We start from the raw sequence: 16,431 nt of genomic DNA on the forward strand, positions 1-16,431 counted from the left end.
TGTAAAAGGTACCAGTGGTACCAAGGGGCCTGTGACCGGGGAATGTCCCTACGGGCTGCAGCATGTGTTGTGCCAACCTAAGGGACCCCTCAGCTAACACAGGCATACTGCCATTGCAGATTGTGTGTGTTGGTGGGGAGAAAAAGGCAAAGTCGACATGGCATCCCCCACAGGATGCTAGGCACACAAAATACTGCCTGTGGCATAGGTAAGTCACCCCTCTAGCAGGCCTTACAGTTCTAAGGCAGGGTGCACTATACCACAGGTGAGGGCATAGCTGCATGAGCAATATGCCCCTACAGTGTCTAAGCCCATTCTTAGACATTGTAAGTACAGTGTGGCCATATTAAGTATATGGTCTGGGAGTTTGTCAAAAACAAACTCCACAGCTCCAAAATGGCTACACTGAATACTGGGAAGTTTGGTATCAAGCTTCTCAGAATAATAAACCCACACTGATGCCAGTGTTGGATTTATTACAAAATGCACAGAGAGGGCATCTTAGAAGAAGCCCCCTGTATTTTACCCAATCCTTCAATGCATGACTGACTGGTCTGTGCCTGCCTGCCACTGAGACGAGTTTCTGCCCCCCTGGGGTGAGAGCCTTTGTGCTCTCTGAGGACAGAAACAAAGCCTGCACTGGGTGGTGGTGTTTATCACCTCCCCCTACAGGAACTGTAACACCTAGCGGTGAGCCTCAAAAGCTCATGCCTTTTGTTACAGCACCACAGGGCATCTCAGCTAGTGGAGATGCCCGCCTCTCCGGCCACTGCCCCCACATTTTGCAGCAAGGCTGGAGAAGATAATTGGAAAAACAAGGAGGAGTCACCCACCAGTCAGGACTGAGCTGAGGTGACCCCTGCCTTTAGAAATCCTCCATCTTGAGATTGGAGGATTCCCCCAATAGGATTAGGGATGTGCCCCCCTCCCCTCAAGGAGGAGGCACAAAGAGGGTGTAGCCACCCTCCAGGACAGTAGCCATTGGCTACTGCCCTCCTGACCTAAACACACCCCTAAATCTAGTAATTAGGGGCGACCCAGAACCCAGGAAATCAGATTCCTGCAACCTGAAACAAGAAGGACTGCTGACCTGAAAGCCCTGCATACATGACGGAGACGACAACTGCTTTGGCCCCAGCCCTACCGGTCTGTCTCCTGACTCAAAGAAAACTGCACAGCGACGCATCTGACAGGGACCATCGACCTCTGAAACCTCAGAGGACTGCCCTGAAACCCGAAGGACCAAGAAACTCCAGAGAACAGCAGCACAGTTCACCCACAGCAACATCTTTGCAACAAGGAAGCAACTTTTAAATAACTCACTCTTCCCGCCGGAAGCGTGAAACTTCACCCTCTGCACCCAACACCCCCAGCTCGAGCTCCAGAGAACCAACTCTACAGGGAGGTCTCCCAGGCGACTGCGACCTCGTGAGTAACCCGAGACGACCCCCCTGGACCCTCACAGCGACGCATGCAGAGAGAATCCAGAGGCTCCCCCTGACCACGACTGCCTGTAAGAAGGAACCCGACACCTGGACCAAGCACGTCACCCGCAGCCCCCCAGGAACCGAACTTTAGTGCAGGAGTGACCATCAGACGACCCTCTGCCAAGCCCAGTTGGTGGCTGGCCCAAGAAGCCTCCCCTGTGCCCTGCCTGCACCGCTAGAGTGTCTCCCGGGTCCCTCCATTGATTCCTATACAAAACCTGACACCTACTTTGCACACTGCACCCGGCCGCCCCTGTGTCACTGAGGGTGTGTTTTGTGTGCCTACTTGTGTCTCCCCCAGTGCTCTACAAACCCCGCCTGGTCTGCTCTCCGAAGACGCAGGTACTTACCTGCTGGCAGACTGGAACCGGAGCACCCCCTGTTCTTCATAGGCGCTTGTGTGTTTTTGGGCCCTCTTTTGACCTCTGCACCTGACCGGCCCTGTGTTGACTGGTGCGATAACTTCGGGGTTGCCTTGAACCCCCAACGGTGGGCTGCCTATGCCCAGGAACTTGAACTTGTAAGTGCCTTACTTACCTGACAAACTAACCATTACTTACTTTCCCTAGGAACTGCTGATTTTTGCACTGTGTCCACTTTCAATATAGCTTATTGCCATTTTAACTAAAACTGTGTATGTTATTGCTCTAATTCAAAGTTCCTACCTATGTGGAGTACCTTGCATTTTATGTATTTACTTCAAATCTTGAACTTGTGGCTCTAAAATAAATTAAGAAAATATATTTTTCTATATAAAAACTATTGGCCTGGAGTTAAGTCTTTGAGTGTGTGTTCCTCATTTATTGCCTGTGTGTATACAACAAATTCTAAACTCTACCATCTGATAAGCCTACTGCTCGACCACATTACCACAAAATAGAGCATTATATAGTTATCTAATTTTGCCACTATCTTACCTCTAAGGGGATTCCCTGGGCTCTGTGCACACTATCTCTTACTTTGAGATAGTATATACAGAGCCAACTTCCTACACCCTCCTCATTTTGGGATTTTTCATTTTCTTTTTAGAGAAACATGATGTCTCTGTAAGTAGGCATTTTAGTACAAGCCTGATTTAGAGTTTGGTGGTGGTAGTTCATCAGTTGCGGAGGCAGAGAACACTTTGACTGCCACCCTGATGGATTACTGCCTGCCAAATTTGGGGATCACTGTCAGCCCAGCGATGACTCTTTACCTTCAGAGGAACTACTGGAAAAGCCGCATTGGCATTTCCTCTCACGGTTCAAAAACTTTGGTGGATGGCCATGGCTGGTTTTGACTGCAGTCCACAAAACATTTTGTATTTCCAAAAACAAACTCCCATAGTGAAGTGAAGGACTTTTCCCTTGTGTGTGGAGTCATTATTTTTCTTTTTGTCACTGCTAGGTTTTCCATGGCGGCGACAGACCATAAAAAAAGACATTAGACTGACTGTCGTAAATAAGGCGGGTGATCTGTTGTCCTTACTTGGACAGCCAGCACCCCACCAGGCCACTAGAGCAAGCTTTCGATTGACCGAGCCAATGGGGTACCACTGACAGAAAGCTGACAATCCGCCCAACTCTGACTAGGGTGGAGGACAAAGAGTTTATGATGGAGTACCCTGTCCACCAAAGTGTAAATTGGCCCCCTAGCTATCAATACACCAGGTCCATAGTCAGTCACAGGGATTCTAGTATCATGCACAGTTAGGTACTTAGTTTCACTCTCTTAAAATTGTCTGATTTGATTTTAGCCTTCACCATCTTCAAAGGGGTTAGCTCTCTCATCAAAAAAAATAATATTGATGATTTAGCCCTGTGTATTGAATCGTATGTAGACAGATTTCCCAAACAGGGAATACAGCAGAACACATGCTTTTTCCCTGGTTGGGATTGGCTGCTCCTCTTCCTCTGTGAATAATTGATGTTTTGAAGAGTAAGAGCCTGCTTTGATACCTCACAAAGATAGACCATTACCTGCCTTGCATTGTGGGAGCAGAGTACATTTTTAAATGTTAGACAACGAGGAGTATAACTCAAAGAACGTGCCTTGCTCATCAGGTTGGTGATTGTTGTTGGATGTGTGACCAGTTTATTTTTGAAATACGCTTTGCATCTTTTTGAAGAAAATGAAAAGGGGACAAGCTGTTGTTAAATGAAGTGTACAGGACTGAGTAGTAAGGATTTTATCTTGCTGTGTCTTTCTAGGTGATTGAGATAAACCAATTCCAGCGCCACAGGTTTGCTGCTCGCATCATCCGCTGTCTGTTCAACACAGTCACTGATAAGAAAATTGCCATCCTGGGATTTGCTTTCAAAAAAGATACTGGAGATACCAGGTGAGCCTACAGGGAGTTCTGTTCAGAATTATTTCACTGCTCAGATTTTGTTAATGTCCTCCAGGAAACTGAGCTTTTAAGATATCTGGAGACTTCCCTGCCAGTCCATGGTTCTGAAAGGCTAGTCAATTTTATCAGAATAAGTTAGAGATGATGTTCACTGTTGGAAATCGCTCTTTAGCAGGGTTATCACCAATTCCTTTGCCTTCTTCCTCCTATTTTTTCTGATCTGTTACTGCTGGTTTTAGGACTCTGGGCACTTTACCACTGCTGACCAGTGTGAAAGTGCAAGTGATCTATGTCCAAATTGTATTTGTGATTGGTTTATCCATGATTGGCATATTTAATTTACTAGTAAACCCCTAGTAAAATGCACCAGAGGTGCCCAGAGCCTTTAAATCAAATGCTACTAATGGGCCTGCTGCATTGATTGTGACACCCACATGAGTAGCCCTGTAAACTTGTCTCAGACCTGCCACTGCAGTGTCTGCATGGGCAGTTTGTATCCCCTTGCCAGGCCCAAACCTTCCCTTTTTCTACATGTAAGTCACTCCTAAGGTAGGCCCAAGGCAGCCACTTGGGCAGGACACAGTGTATTTAAAAGATAGGACATGTGCTAGTGTGATTTACTTGTCCTGTTAGAGAAATACTACTAAATTTGTTTTCACTATTGCAAGTCTGATCTCTCCTATAGGTTAACATGGGGATTATCTTTTAAGTGCAATTTAATTTTGGGAGCAGATAGAGGTATGGAGTTGGGGTCTCTGAACTCACAATTTAGAAATGCACCTTTTGGTGAAGTTGTTTTTTAGATTGTAAGTTTGAAAATGCCACTTTTAGAAAGTGTGCATTTTCTTGCTTAACCATTCTGTGCCCCTGCTTGTCTGTGGAATACATATCTGGGTTGCATTGACAGTTGGGCTGTTTGTGAATGTACTCTAGACAGTCACACAAAGGGTGCTGAGGTGTGCTCTGCATATTCTCATGGGTCTTCCTGGGCTAGAGAGGTGGCAGGAGCTGACACTTGCACCTGAATGGGGCTGTGCCTGTCCTTCAACACAGCAGTCTCCAACCCCCTGGAGTGTGTCTGGGGCCAGGGCAGAAAGGCAGGGTCTTGTGCACTATAAAGACTTTCCTTTGAAGTTTGCCTACTTCAAAGGCAGAAATGAGTATATGTATTGGGCCTCTGAGAGCACAACTTCAGATAACTTCTGGACTGAAGACATTCTGACAGGAAGAAGAGCTAGATGCCTTAGGATGGACTGCCACTCTGCCTATTGCTTTGCTATGCTGGCCTGCTGCTTCCTGCTTCTGTCCTGGGAGTGAAAGGACTGGATCTTGCTCTCTACATCCTGCTTTCCGAGGTTCCCCGAGGGCTTGAACTGAGCTTGCCTCATGTTAAAAAGTCTCAAAAGTCTCTGGGACATCAAAGGCTTTATCTGCCAGCACCTGGGCTCTCTTGCTGAGACTCCTGACTCTCTAAGTGGTGCCAAATCCAGTTTCTACGCCCTTGGGAGTGAGTTCTGGTGTAACCAAGAAGAAACCAAGTGCATGGACTCCAGAGCGAATTTGAATCCGGTGCCGCTGTCTGACTCCGGGCCGCTGCCTGCACCAGGAGCCATGGTCCCCACAGAGTGCAACAACTGCAACCAACGCTGCTGGCCCAACGCCGCTGTAGCACCTATGAAGTCCCGCCACAGCGTGAGCCATGAGTGCCATATTCCAATGTCAGGGACACCCAATTCCGGTTCTGCAGCAGCACCTGTGGCCCCGTGGTGTGATTGCGACACCGTGTGTCTTGATCTGCTGGATTCATCAACCCTGCCAGGTTGTAAGGAACTGACGCCTCGCCACCGCATCACCTCCCCTGCAACCGTATGGAACTGACACCTCACCTCCCCTCCCCGGCAGTAAGAAACCAATGCCTCACCTCCCCTGTAGTGATAAGGAAGCGACATCACACCGGCTCCAGCGACACCTCACCTCCCCAACTCCGTGCAATGTCTTTGTTTCATCATTTACCAAAGGTACTGTGCCTGGGATCCGTGCAACTCTGTGACTGGTCCGCAGTCCCCTGCGAGTGGCGCCAGACTGTTGGGAACGACTCGGTCAACAATAGCCACAGTTGGAGCTATTGTGTTTCTAAACGCTTTTATTGAGATTTAACCTTAAAAAATTCATATCTTTGCTTGTGTATGTTGGATTTTTGTTGTTTTGGTCTTGTTGTATTCCGATCCTTATTGGGTATTTTTCTAAACTGGTGTGGAATACGTCTGTGGTGTTTTCCAGGTGTTTATGTGTGTGTGTGTGTGTGTGTGTACCAATACTTTACACATTGCCTCAGAGACAAAGCTGGCTGCTCGTGTCAAGCTCCAAGAGGGTGAGGAGGAGTTATCTTAGCTGTGTGGCTCTCTTACTCTGACTAGAGTGCGGGTCCCTGCTTGGGCAGGGTGCAAGCCACTGCCAACTAGAAACCCCATTTCTATAATTCCCCTGATATGAAACTATGTAACTTGGAAGCCTGTGGTTTGCACTCTAATGGCCAGTTTACCACACTGAGTCACAACCAATCATCGGTGCTATGCGTTTACAGACATTAAACAGAGTTTGTTATTTATTGTTTTCATCAAAAGAATTAAAATGCATCACATGCACTAGATGTTAAAATAAACAGCAGTCCAAATTACTTAAATTACGAGAACTGGATCCACCCAATATTAATGAGTAAAACTGCAATTTCAAATTCAAGAACCTTATCCAAGTGCTAAAATCCACAGCAAAAATTAAAGCTTAAAAAATCCCTACATATCCGTGTGCAGCCAATTAGATTTAAGGGTGTTTCCAAAGAATCCCACTTCCACGTACAGAAATCAATAACACCCCCATGCTACAAAGAACAGGACCTCATAAGATAAAACAAGTGATAATCTACACTCTATTAAAAAATTAATCAGCAGACTCCGTTATGAAGTCCAATTTCAAAGCAATCTACAACTTGCCATTCAGCAATGAGCTTTTAGATAAAAGAAACACCCAAACAAATGCAGGACCCTTTAGACACCTATATCCGCTTACACAATCACCAACCATGTTTCAGGTCAGAAAGAGGAACATCATTAACACTAGTAAATATATGAGAAGGCATCCCATCATTCCTGGACAATAACCAACCACATGCACTAATTATCCTCGACGTCTCAGAATCCAACTACACCATGGATCACCTATCCTTCCTCTGGGGATTTCAGTACTAGATAAGTCTTTCCAGCACTACCCTAGAATAGGTTAGATCATTCCTGTCTGGCAGGGAACACCAGATTAGAAACGGTTCCTCAGAATCCACCTCGAAATCAACTCACTTTGTGGTTCTTCAAGGGTTGTTACTATCACCTGTGTTATTTATTTTATACAAGAGCTCCCTTGCAAAAGTTATTGGCTCATATGAACTACACTTGTAAGTCCTATGTGGATAATTCACAAATCTTTCTCAAATTAAATTAAAATTCACATAATCAAAATGATTTCCAAGCATGTATGGAGCATATTGCATCATGGGTAACAGGATCTCATTTTTTTCCCATTGAGGCATGAAAGACTGTCTAATTTTTAATAATGGCCCAAAAATATACAACATACTTACTTTTACCTGGTCAACTGAGTTAGGGAAGATTTCCTTCTAATCAATTAATTTTAAGAACTGAGTATTATCTTTTATAATGTTCTATCATAAGACTGCAGTTAAGAGCGCCAATGGCCAATTGTCTATTTTACAAAATTCAGACCTTTTCTCATGTCAGTTTATATCATCGAATTAACAAGAGCTTTGATCATGCCAAACTAAACTACTGTAGACATTTCTATGCAGGCCTACAAAAAACACTATTACAGACATCACAAATGATACAAAAATCAAGCAGTAACAGTGCGTTCATCTCAGAAAATTCTAACCTATGACACTTGCTCTGCTGAATATTTACTGGCCCCCATTATGACATAGAATCAAGTATAAGATATTATGCATTATGTAAAAAGCATCAGATCAAACTTGCCCCAACTAATCTTCAGCCATTGGCTTCATCATACCATCCTACAAGAAATTTGAGATCAATCAGTGCATCCCAACTCATTCATCATATGCCAAAGTAACTGAAGTTTGGAGGAAAGTTGTTAGGAGTCCCGGGGCCACGTTGCTTGAATACCCTGTATAGGACGCTGGCTCAGATTATGGTGTACACCTATTGTGTGGCACCCTCTACTGAGTCCAGGCAACCCTTAGTGATAGTGTTTGGGTGACCAGATAGCAAAAGCTCTCTAGGGGTAGCTGAGGCAAGCAGCTGAAGCTTATGCAGGAGGAGTGTAAAGCACTTGCATTACCCTGATAGTCAGACAGTAACTCCCACACAAGAAAGAACAACACAAGTGGTGCAAAAATAAAGTATTCTTTATTGTAGCACTAACTATTAGACTTGCATTGGTATATCTCCCTTTTGAGATATCTACACAATATATACACCAAACAACAAGCAGCAATAGCTTAAAATGTACAGATCTCTATGGGAGGGGGTATGGCAAACCATATACTAAGTAAGTGGAATGCAAAATAGTGAACCCAACAAAGGTAAGTGTGGTAGTTAGCTATGGGCTGGGGAAGAACGAAAACACCAGAGGTAAGTACAGCAAGTGGCCCCAGCGACCTGGTTCAGAGTGGTTTCTTACACGGTTGTCCTGTAGGCTAACACAGGCAAGTTGCGGTTGGAGTTTCAGGACCCTTCCCAGTACACGCCAAGGCAACCGAAAGAAAGGAGGAAGGTTGGAGAGTGTCCCCAACCCAGGATACCCAGAAGACAGGAGTACCTACACCAGGGGACCGGGATGCATAGGGGTGAAAGGACGTCAGAAATCCTCGCTGGAGTCGATTGAGTCCTCAGTTGTCCAGCTGCTATCGCCACCCGTCGACCAGGCCGGTGGAACCCAAGAATGGATTCCAGATGTAGAAGACCTGAAATGCACAGGACACAGTCCAGCACCCTTGGAGGTGCCCAGGTGGTGCAGGTGGCAATGCCCACCCTCCTAGAGGTGAAGTTCCTGCATGTTGGTGAAGGAAGAAGACCATCTATGAGGTCCAGGAGCTGCAGAAGTTCCTAGGAGTCACCTGTGACCTGTCCCACGTCGGTCGTCGGATTACAGGAGAGTCAGTGACATGCAAGTCCACCAACAGACACTGGCAAATGCAAGAAGGAGCTGAGGATGGATTTGCAAGTTTTTGGGGACCAGCAAGGTCCAGGAGACTCTACGCTTGAGGGAGAGTCAGGGCTGGCCCTCAGCACACACGGAGGTCAGCAGAAGTTGTTGGAGCCCCCACGAGTGACCCATAGGCGATGGAAACAATGCCTCAGCAGCACAACAAAACAGAAGTCCCACATCACAAGAGTTGCAGAACGGAGGCTGATCTTTGGATTGCAGAGTGCTAAAAGCTTGGGCTTCTCAGCACTCGAAGATCTCTTGGGGGAAGAGCCAACAAGCCTTGTCAAGAGCAACAGTTGTGGTGCACAGCATTTCCAGTCCAGTGGCAGGAGCAGGGGCCCACTGTCTCCCAGGTTGGTCAGAAGATAAGCAGGACTCAGAGGGGGCCACAGAACCACCACCTGTGAGCAGAGCCTTCAAGTTGTCAGTGGGACAGCAGGATCCACCAGCTGGTCGTCATTGTCTTGAGGGGCCTGCAGATTCAGGGGTGTGACTCTTTCACTCCAAGGGAGATTCCTTTGTGCTACCAGATGCAAACAGAGTCCTTGTTACCCTGAAGGATGCACATCTTTGGATGTTGCAGAATTCTTGCAGGACCCAGAGAAAAAATGTTGCAAAGGGAGCCTTCCCACCAAAAGCAGACTGGTTTCGGTTTCAAAGCAGACCAGCAGCGGTTCCAGAGACCAGGGGCAGAAGATGTCTTGAGGAGTTCCTTGTAGAGTCTTGCTCGACAATTCTGAGGACCCACCCACAGGGGAACCCTTAAGCACTGCTAAATGGGGATTAGCCACTCTCTGAAGTGACCCACCTATCAGAGAGGGTCAGGGAGGTCATCTACCTGGCCTAACCACTCAGATGCTCCCAGGGGCCTCTGCCTACCTTGTTTCCAAGATGGCAGAATCAACCGGCCACGAGGTGAGCGCTGTGCACCTCCCTAGGGGAAGAGCTGGACAGGAGGGTGGTCACTCCCCTGTCCTTTGTGTGCTTTCACCCCAGAGCAGGAACAGGGGGTTCCTGGACTGATGCAAACCAGATTATGTGAGGAGGGCACTAAATGTGCCCTCCAAAGTAGTCTGGTTGCGCTCAGTGGCCATGCCTCCCCAACCCATAGACACCTAATACAAAGGGAGAGGCTGTCACACTTCTCCCTTACAGAAAATACTTTGTTCTGCCTTCTTCCTTTGTTCTGCTTGAGTCCGGCTCACCAGCAGGAGGGCAGAACAGTGTCTGGTGTCAGCAGTGTGGGCTAGCAGCTAGACCCTGTAAGGCTGCATAGGCCTAACTGGGGGATCCTATAAGGAACCCCCAGAGCACATGGGATCATGCTACTAGAACCGGAATCTGTGTGGTTGCATGATCCCAACATGTTTAAAACCAAACATGCATAGGTTCAGAGAAGCCATTATGTAGTTGGACCACTCGTGTTGACCAGTGTCCACTACATACCTTAAGATGGCTTCCCAGCACTTACAAAGCCCAGGGAATGGAGTCTGGTGTTTGTAGGGGTACCCTGCTCATGCAGGGGTACCCTCACACTTGAGGACATGCACCCTGCCCTTGGGCTGAAGGGCCTACCAGAGGGGTGATTTATAGTGTCAAAGTGCATCGACCACAATATAAGGTAAGCTTTATATAGGTTGTGAAAGGGTGCATGCACCATTGCACCCAGGCTGCAATGGCAGGCTTGCAGACACAGTTTGCATGGCCTTCCATGGGTGGCACAATACATGCTGCAGCCCACGGGGGACCCCATGGTGTACCAATGACCTAGGTACTTACGTAACATATTCTAGGGACTTACATGGGGGCACAAGTATGCCAATTGTGGGTTGTAAAGTTTACCAGCAACCAAATTTAGAGGAGAGAGCACAGGCACTGGGATCCTGATTAGCAGGATCCCAGAGCACTATAGTCTAAACACACTGACACCAGGCAAAAAGTGGGGGTAACTATGTCAGAAAGATGCTACTTTCCTACACCCTGCCACCCACGCTGAGAAATCAAGAGAACTTTCAAAATTCAGGAAGAACTTGACAACCTTCTTGTTTCCAGATGCAGTTTTTTCTCCCAACAGCTGAACATCCCCAGTTAAAGCTATTCTCATACCTTGTTTTTGATCTGCTATTACAGTCTAATGACTTGCTTTCCTCCCATCCTCTAGTCTTGATGCCACCCTGTATGGATCCCTTCCATTTGACGCTTCCTGCTTGTTTTCTTGCTATCACAGTGTTCATCATCATCTAAGGAATATATAAAACTCCTTAAAAATATGGGCTAACGTACCCCCTGCTGCACATTTTAAGGCTATTGCAAGTAACAGTGGAGTTCCGTGACCATTTAGGGGAAAAAGACCAAAGGACAAGTTCCTTTATAAAGTCAAGTAACTCCGAAGTGACTTGGAATACCCTTTTAAAATATGGCAGATGGTATTTCGTTCCTCATAATAGGTGGTAACACCATCACGATTACTGCACATTGCCTAAATCCTTGATGGCTTGCTCTTTTAAACGAAAGAGATAATATGGTTGTAAACAAGAAGAATAAAAGGGTAATCGATAGTGCAAAATTAAATACACCAAAATGCAATTAGTAATTAGTTGCAAATATATATTAGAATCAGTAGAATGTAAGTCACATCAGAATTTTTTTTTTTAATAGACTGTGTATAAACATGCACAAAGACTCTGTCTTGCCTAGAATACCTAAAGTGCAAAAAATAAATACATTCCCATAAATCTCTCCTTTCTGCTGTAAATTATTATTTCTTCTGTTTTTTTCTAAAGTGAACAGGCAGTTCTCCTTGTTTAATCTCCAACTGTAATGATATGCGACCTGCCTTTCACTTTCGCTATAGGCTTTGGGAACAAGCAGTATTTATAATAATGTGACCCTTCAGCTGTAACAGCTTAGGTCAGCAGCTACATCATCACGTAATTTCAGATGACGAGACACTTTGCTAGTCAACTACAATGAGGAAAATTAGATATTAACTTTTATACAGGTATTGTTGAGTCCCATATATTATAATGCTCGTAATATGGGTGAACCTGCTGTGCACTGCCCAGTTTGATCAGACATTTAGCATTTACACCTTTACTTTCCATAAGTATTACTCAGCCTTTCTTCTTCAACATTGAGAGATAGGGTACAAAGGGATACAGGAGGGGAGTTTAGTGATGTGAAAACAGGCATAATGGAAAGCAAAGCTAAATAAAAAGACTGACTAAAAAAATACTGATCAGAGTTGCCTAATCAGGGTTGCCAGTACCTTACAATAGGCCCAATACATGATTCTTAATTACCCAAGCTCGATTGTCCTTAAACAGTAAAATTCTCAACAAATAGCCCATTTTTCTCCCCGTAATTGGACGAGGTGTGTGGGGTGAGGAATAGAATGTGTGCCCAGAAGGTAACATTAAATCATTTGCAAAATACCATGCACTTCGATTTTGATACCAAAATCTCGCAAATGGAATTCACCAAAACACGATACTCAAAAGGGTGTGAATTAGCTCAGTATTTACCTGATGCCTAGTTCCTTAAATTATTGTGTTTGAAAAAGCTCAAAATGGTATATCTTGAAACCCACCATAAATTGGGGCATCCTTTAAATATCTTCCCACACATGACTAGATGTGCTATTTCCAATTGGTGCCTTATGAAGATAACTTTCTTATTATCCTCATTGCAGGGAATCTTCAAGCATTCACATTTGTACGTACCTAATGGATGAAGGAGCCAGGCTGGCCATCTTCGACCCCAAGGTAAAGAAGGAGCAGGTCATACACGACTTATCTGCATCCTGCATCTCGGAGGATGATCCTGACCGAGGTAAGGTGTTCCATTCTGAAATGTCAGCCCTACAATCTAACTCTTAACCAAGCGGGTGCAGATAACAGTACCAAGACTGAGGCCAAACCTCTAAGATGTACTCTAGATCTAAGAAATTACACCGGGCGTGCAATAAGATTCAACTCACCTTTCTGCTCTGCCGCCTACTGCATCTGTTTATTCAAAAACATACAGCCATTTTGTGGTTTACGAAGATATTGGTGGACAAATGATGACTATTATGACACCCATTTTATTAACCTCGCCCAAATATCCTCCCCTTAAGACATACTAACTGATGGCATTCTCTGACTCACATCTTTATCATTGTATTTTGAGTGCACGTGTAACTTTAGTTTGGTAGTGATGTACAAATTAAGATTGTATCGTAAGAATATTGTTCACAAGTTGTTCCACACTTTTTCAGTGCTGTCAGTATTGTAACCCCACACCACGTCCATGCAAAACCCTTTCCTCTGTAAAGCCATCATAACATGCAATCTGTCGGGCATTAAACACTGGTTTTCTCATAACATTTTCTCTGTGCTAGTGGCTTGGAATTTGGCGTTTGCCCTGAGATGATAAATAGGCGAATGCTTGTTTAATTACTATAATTGGCACACGTTATAGATGCTAAGTGTACTAATAAATACATTTTTGTTCATTTATTACTAAAGAATGAATGTAAACATTATTTGTTATTACTGCAGTACAGTATAATTGACCTGGGAAAACAATGTATATTGTTTCACAGATTTCATTCGAAAATAAGTTAAAAGAAGAGAAGAACTAGGGCCTTGCACAAATCATATTTATTGTGGTTTCAGTTTCACTGCAAGGTTTTAATGCCCTGTTCTCTGAAGAACAAGTTACTTCTCTGTGTTAATGTTCTTTCCCATGAATACCCCATCTAACTGCAGATTACTCACCTTTAGAGTATGCCCAGGCACCAGACTGGATCTAGAATATTTTATTAGCATTGTTCCCATATGCCGGAAGGTGTTATCGTGTGGTTCCACTCCCACTTCGTTCCACCCAGGAAGTGAGGAACAGAGACGCATAAAAGGGCAAAATCAGTGGTGACATCAGTTTCTTTTTTGTCTCTGTCCGCTCCCTCTGACACACAGCCTCACAATAATCTGTCGATGGCAGGTGCAGATTGCTAGATTGGGACTTTTTTTGAGATAGGAAAAAAGAACAGTCCACATAATGGAGATGTGAGAGGGTGTGGAGATTTCTGCTGTTAGATAAAATATCCACCAGAAAGAGCACTGGTGAAGGTAAGTATCTTGTTCTTCTGATGGATACTTATAAAAGCAGATGTCTCATCTTTAGAATAGATGCCAAAGCAATGCCTCATAAGGTGGTGGGCCTTTGGACTGGAACAAGTCAAAAAGTCCTGTAGGACTGAATGAGTGAAATCCCCTTCTTGACAGACCTGGCTGTCAATGCAGTAGTGCTTAGTGAATGTGTGTAGAGATGTCCACTATGCAGCCTGACAGATGTCAAGTGCCAACTCTTTGTGTGCCTGCACAGTGGTAGCATCCTTGACCCTTGTGGAATGTGCACTCAACCCCTCAGACGGCTGCTTCGTGGCCACTGTGTGTACACATCTTGATGCACAGGACTATCTACCTTGACAGAGTCATTTTCTGCACTGCCTTGCTTTTCTATGCTCCAGAGACTCCTACAAAGAGCTGATCGCCAATCTGATGGTCTTTGGTGCCATCAGTATAGGAACTCTGACCTCTTTTAGGATTCAGTCAATGGAATATCATTTGAGGGATGATGCAGGGCAAAGAAAGCTGGAAAAATGATGGCATGAAAAACTATCACAACTTAGACGAAAAGGCCACCTTAGTCAGTAGTCACACTTGTCCGAAACAAGGATGGTATGAGGAGACTGGGGTTCCCAAAGGGACAAGGACCTCGATATGTCTTTAGCACACAAATAACAGGAGCCCTGTGACTCCCTTGGCCAAAACAGCCTACATTTCTTGGAGCAAGATGAACAAAAGCTCCACTGAGAGATGTTTGGATCTGAGTGGGAGGGACAGCAAGTGAAAAAAGAATGCCAGGGCATAGCCTCAATGGATGATCTGGGTAATCCACCTGTTGGATGTTATATTTTCCACCCCTGCAGGAAGTGTCTGATCTTGCCTCCCGCAGGATGGTTATGTGCCATTAAAGGCAAACTAAAGCATCTTGGAGGTGGATGTTGGAGGCTTGGGAAACTAAGAAGTTTGCTTCCTTTGATGTCCTGGGCAGAACACCAGTCCTCTGGACTAGCCCTGAAAGGGACAAAATGGGTGAGGATACTGTATTGCAGGATAGAAACACCCTTGGAATGTGCCATTGCCCGGCTTTCTTTAAAGCGTTCAAGCACCAAATCAGTCTTCTTGATAAACATGTGAGACCCATCGAATGAAATGTCCATTAAAAAGGCTTCCATGTCTCCAAAAAAGCCCATGGATCACACCCAAGCTTGCTGCTGAAGCACAAGCCCAAAAAAATACTTTGCGGCATCCTGACCATCCTGAATACTTTGAGCAAAACTGGCCTGATATTCCTTGGGGATTGTTGGCAAAATCTCGCCAACCATGTCCCATAAAGCATTTGTATATCTTCTCCGCAAATAGCTGCCATTGACTGACTTGAGGCCAAGGCTAATAGAGGAAAACATACACTTCACAAAGTTCTCAATGTATTTTTAACTCTCTATCCGGAGTCATGGGGAAAGAATTGATGTTCACCAAACTGGATGAAGCTTGAACCACCAAACTCTCAAGGGGTAAGTTGCTGTGTCAGGGTCACCCTGTGTCTGCCTCTGGTGTTTGGCAACCTGTCTGTTCTCTAGAGGGCAAGAACAGGACCTCCACTAGATGCCCATAAAGGTGAAGGTCAGGGCCTCATTAAATGGGAGTTAAGGGTCAGATTAAGTTTATATACATTGTAAAACCTCTGCTAGGACATTGGTTTTGACTTTCATAGTGTGCAATCTCAGGTCCAAAACCTCCATTGCAAGTCTCATCACTATGTAGAAAGAGACGCAAAATCTGTGTCTGGGAAACTTTACAACCCACTAGCATCTTGTAAATCCATATATAAATATTAATTCTCATAATGTTGAGGAAAACACTCCCCTCATCACCATTTTCAACCTTAAATGCTGGTTGGCTTTGGGCAAAGTCCGAACTGGTGTGCTGGGGTTTGGCTCTGAGATAGGGGTGTAGTTCTGCCTGAATCAAATGACCTGGATCTGAGTTCATCAGTATGGTGTTGAGATGCAACCTCGAGATGAGGTGGATTCATCATAAGAGTCGGATAGGACGATAGCAACAGAGTTGTGCTCTGGCACCAGTGGTGCTACTGCCAGTTTCAATGTAACATGGACATGTATGGATTTTGGTGCTTAATTGGAAGTTGGCTCTAGCATAGAAAAATAATCCGGGAAAGGTTCCGAAGGCACACACAGTGCAGAGGGTGCACGTGCAAGCGGTATCCCAGCTGGAGGCCTCAGCAGATCTGTGGGGCCAAAGGAGCACCAGA

The 16,431-nt window shown here is 45.1% G+C and overlaps 1 protein-coding gene across 1 annotated transcript in view; it reads left to right on the plus strand.

Annotated features, from left to right (window-relative positions):
• The window catches only part of LOC138245650 (UDP-glucose 6-dehydrogenase-like), a 111,418-nt gene that overhangs the window by 42,127 nt on the left and 52,860 nt on the right, over positions 1-16,431 (plus strand). Inside the window, exons 8-9 of the mRNA XM_069199397.1 lie at positions 3,677-3,807; positions 12,743-12,882. Coding sequence (XP_069055498.1) covers positions 3,677-3,807; positions 12,743-12,882 — 271 coding nt within the window. The remainder of the gene's footprint in view (positions 1-3,676; positions 3,808-12,742; positions 12,883-16,431) is intronic.

The sequence above is a fragment of the Pleurodeles waltl genome, chromosome 7, assembly GCF_031143425.1.
Source record: "Pleurodeles waltl isolate 20211129_DDA chromosome 7, aPleWal1.hap1.20221129, whole genome shotgun sequence".
Classification (NCBI taxonomy): Eukaryota; Metazoa; Chordata; class Amphibia; order Caudata; family Salamandridae; genus Pleurodeles; species Pleurodeles waltl.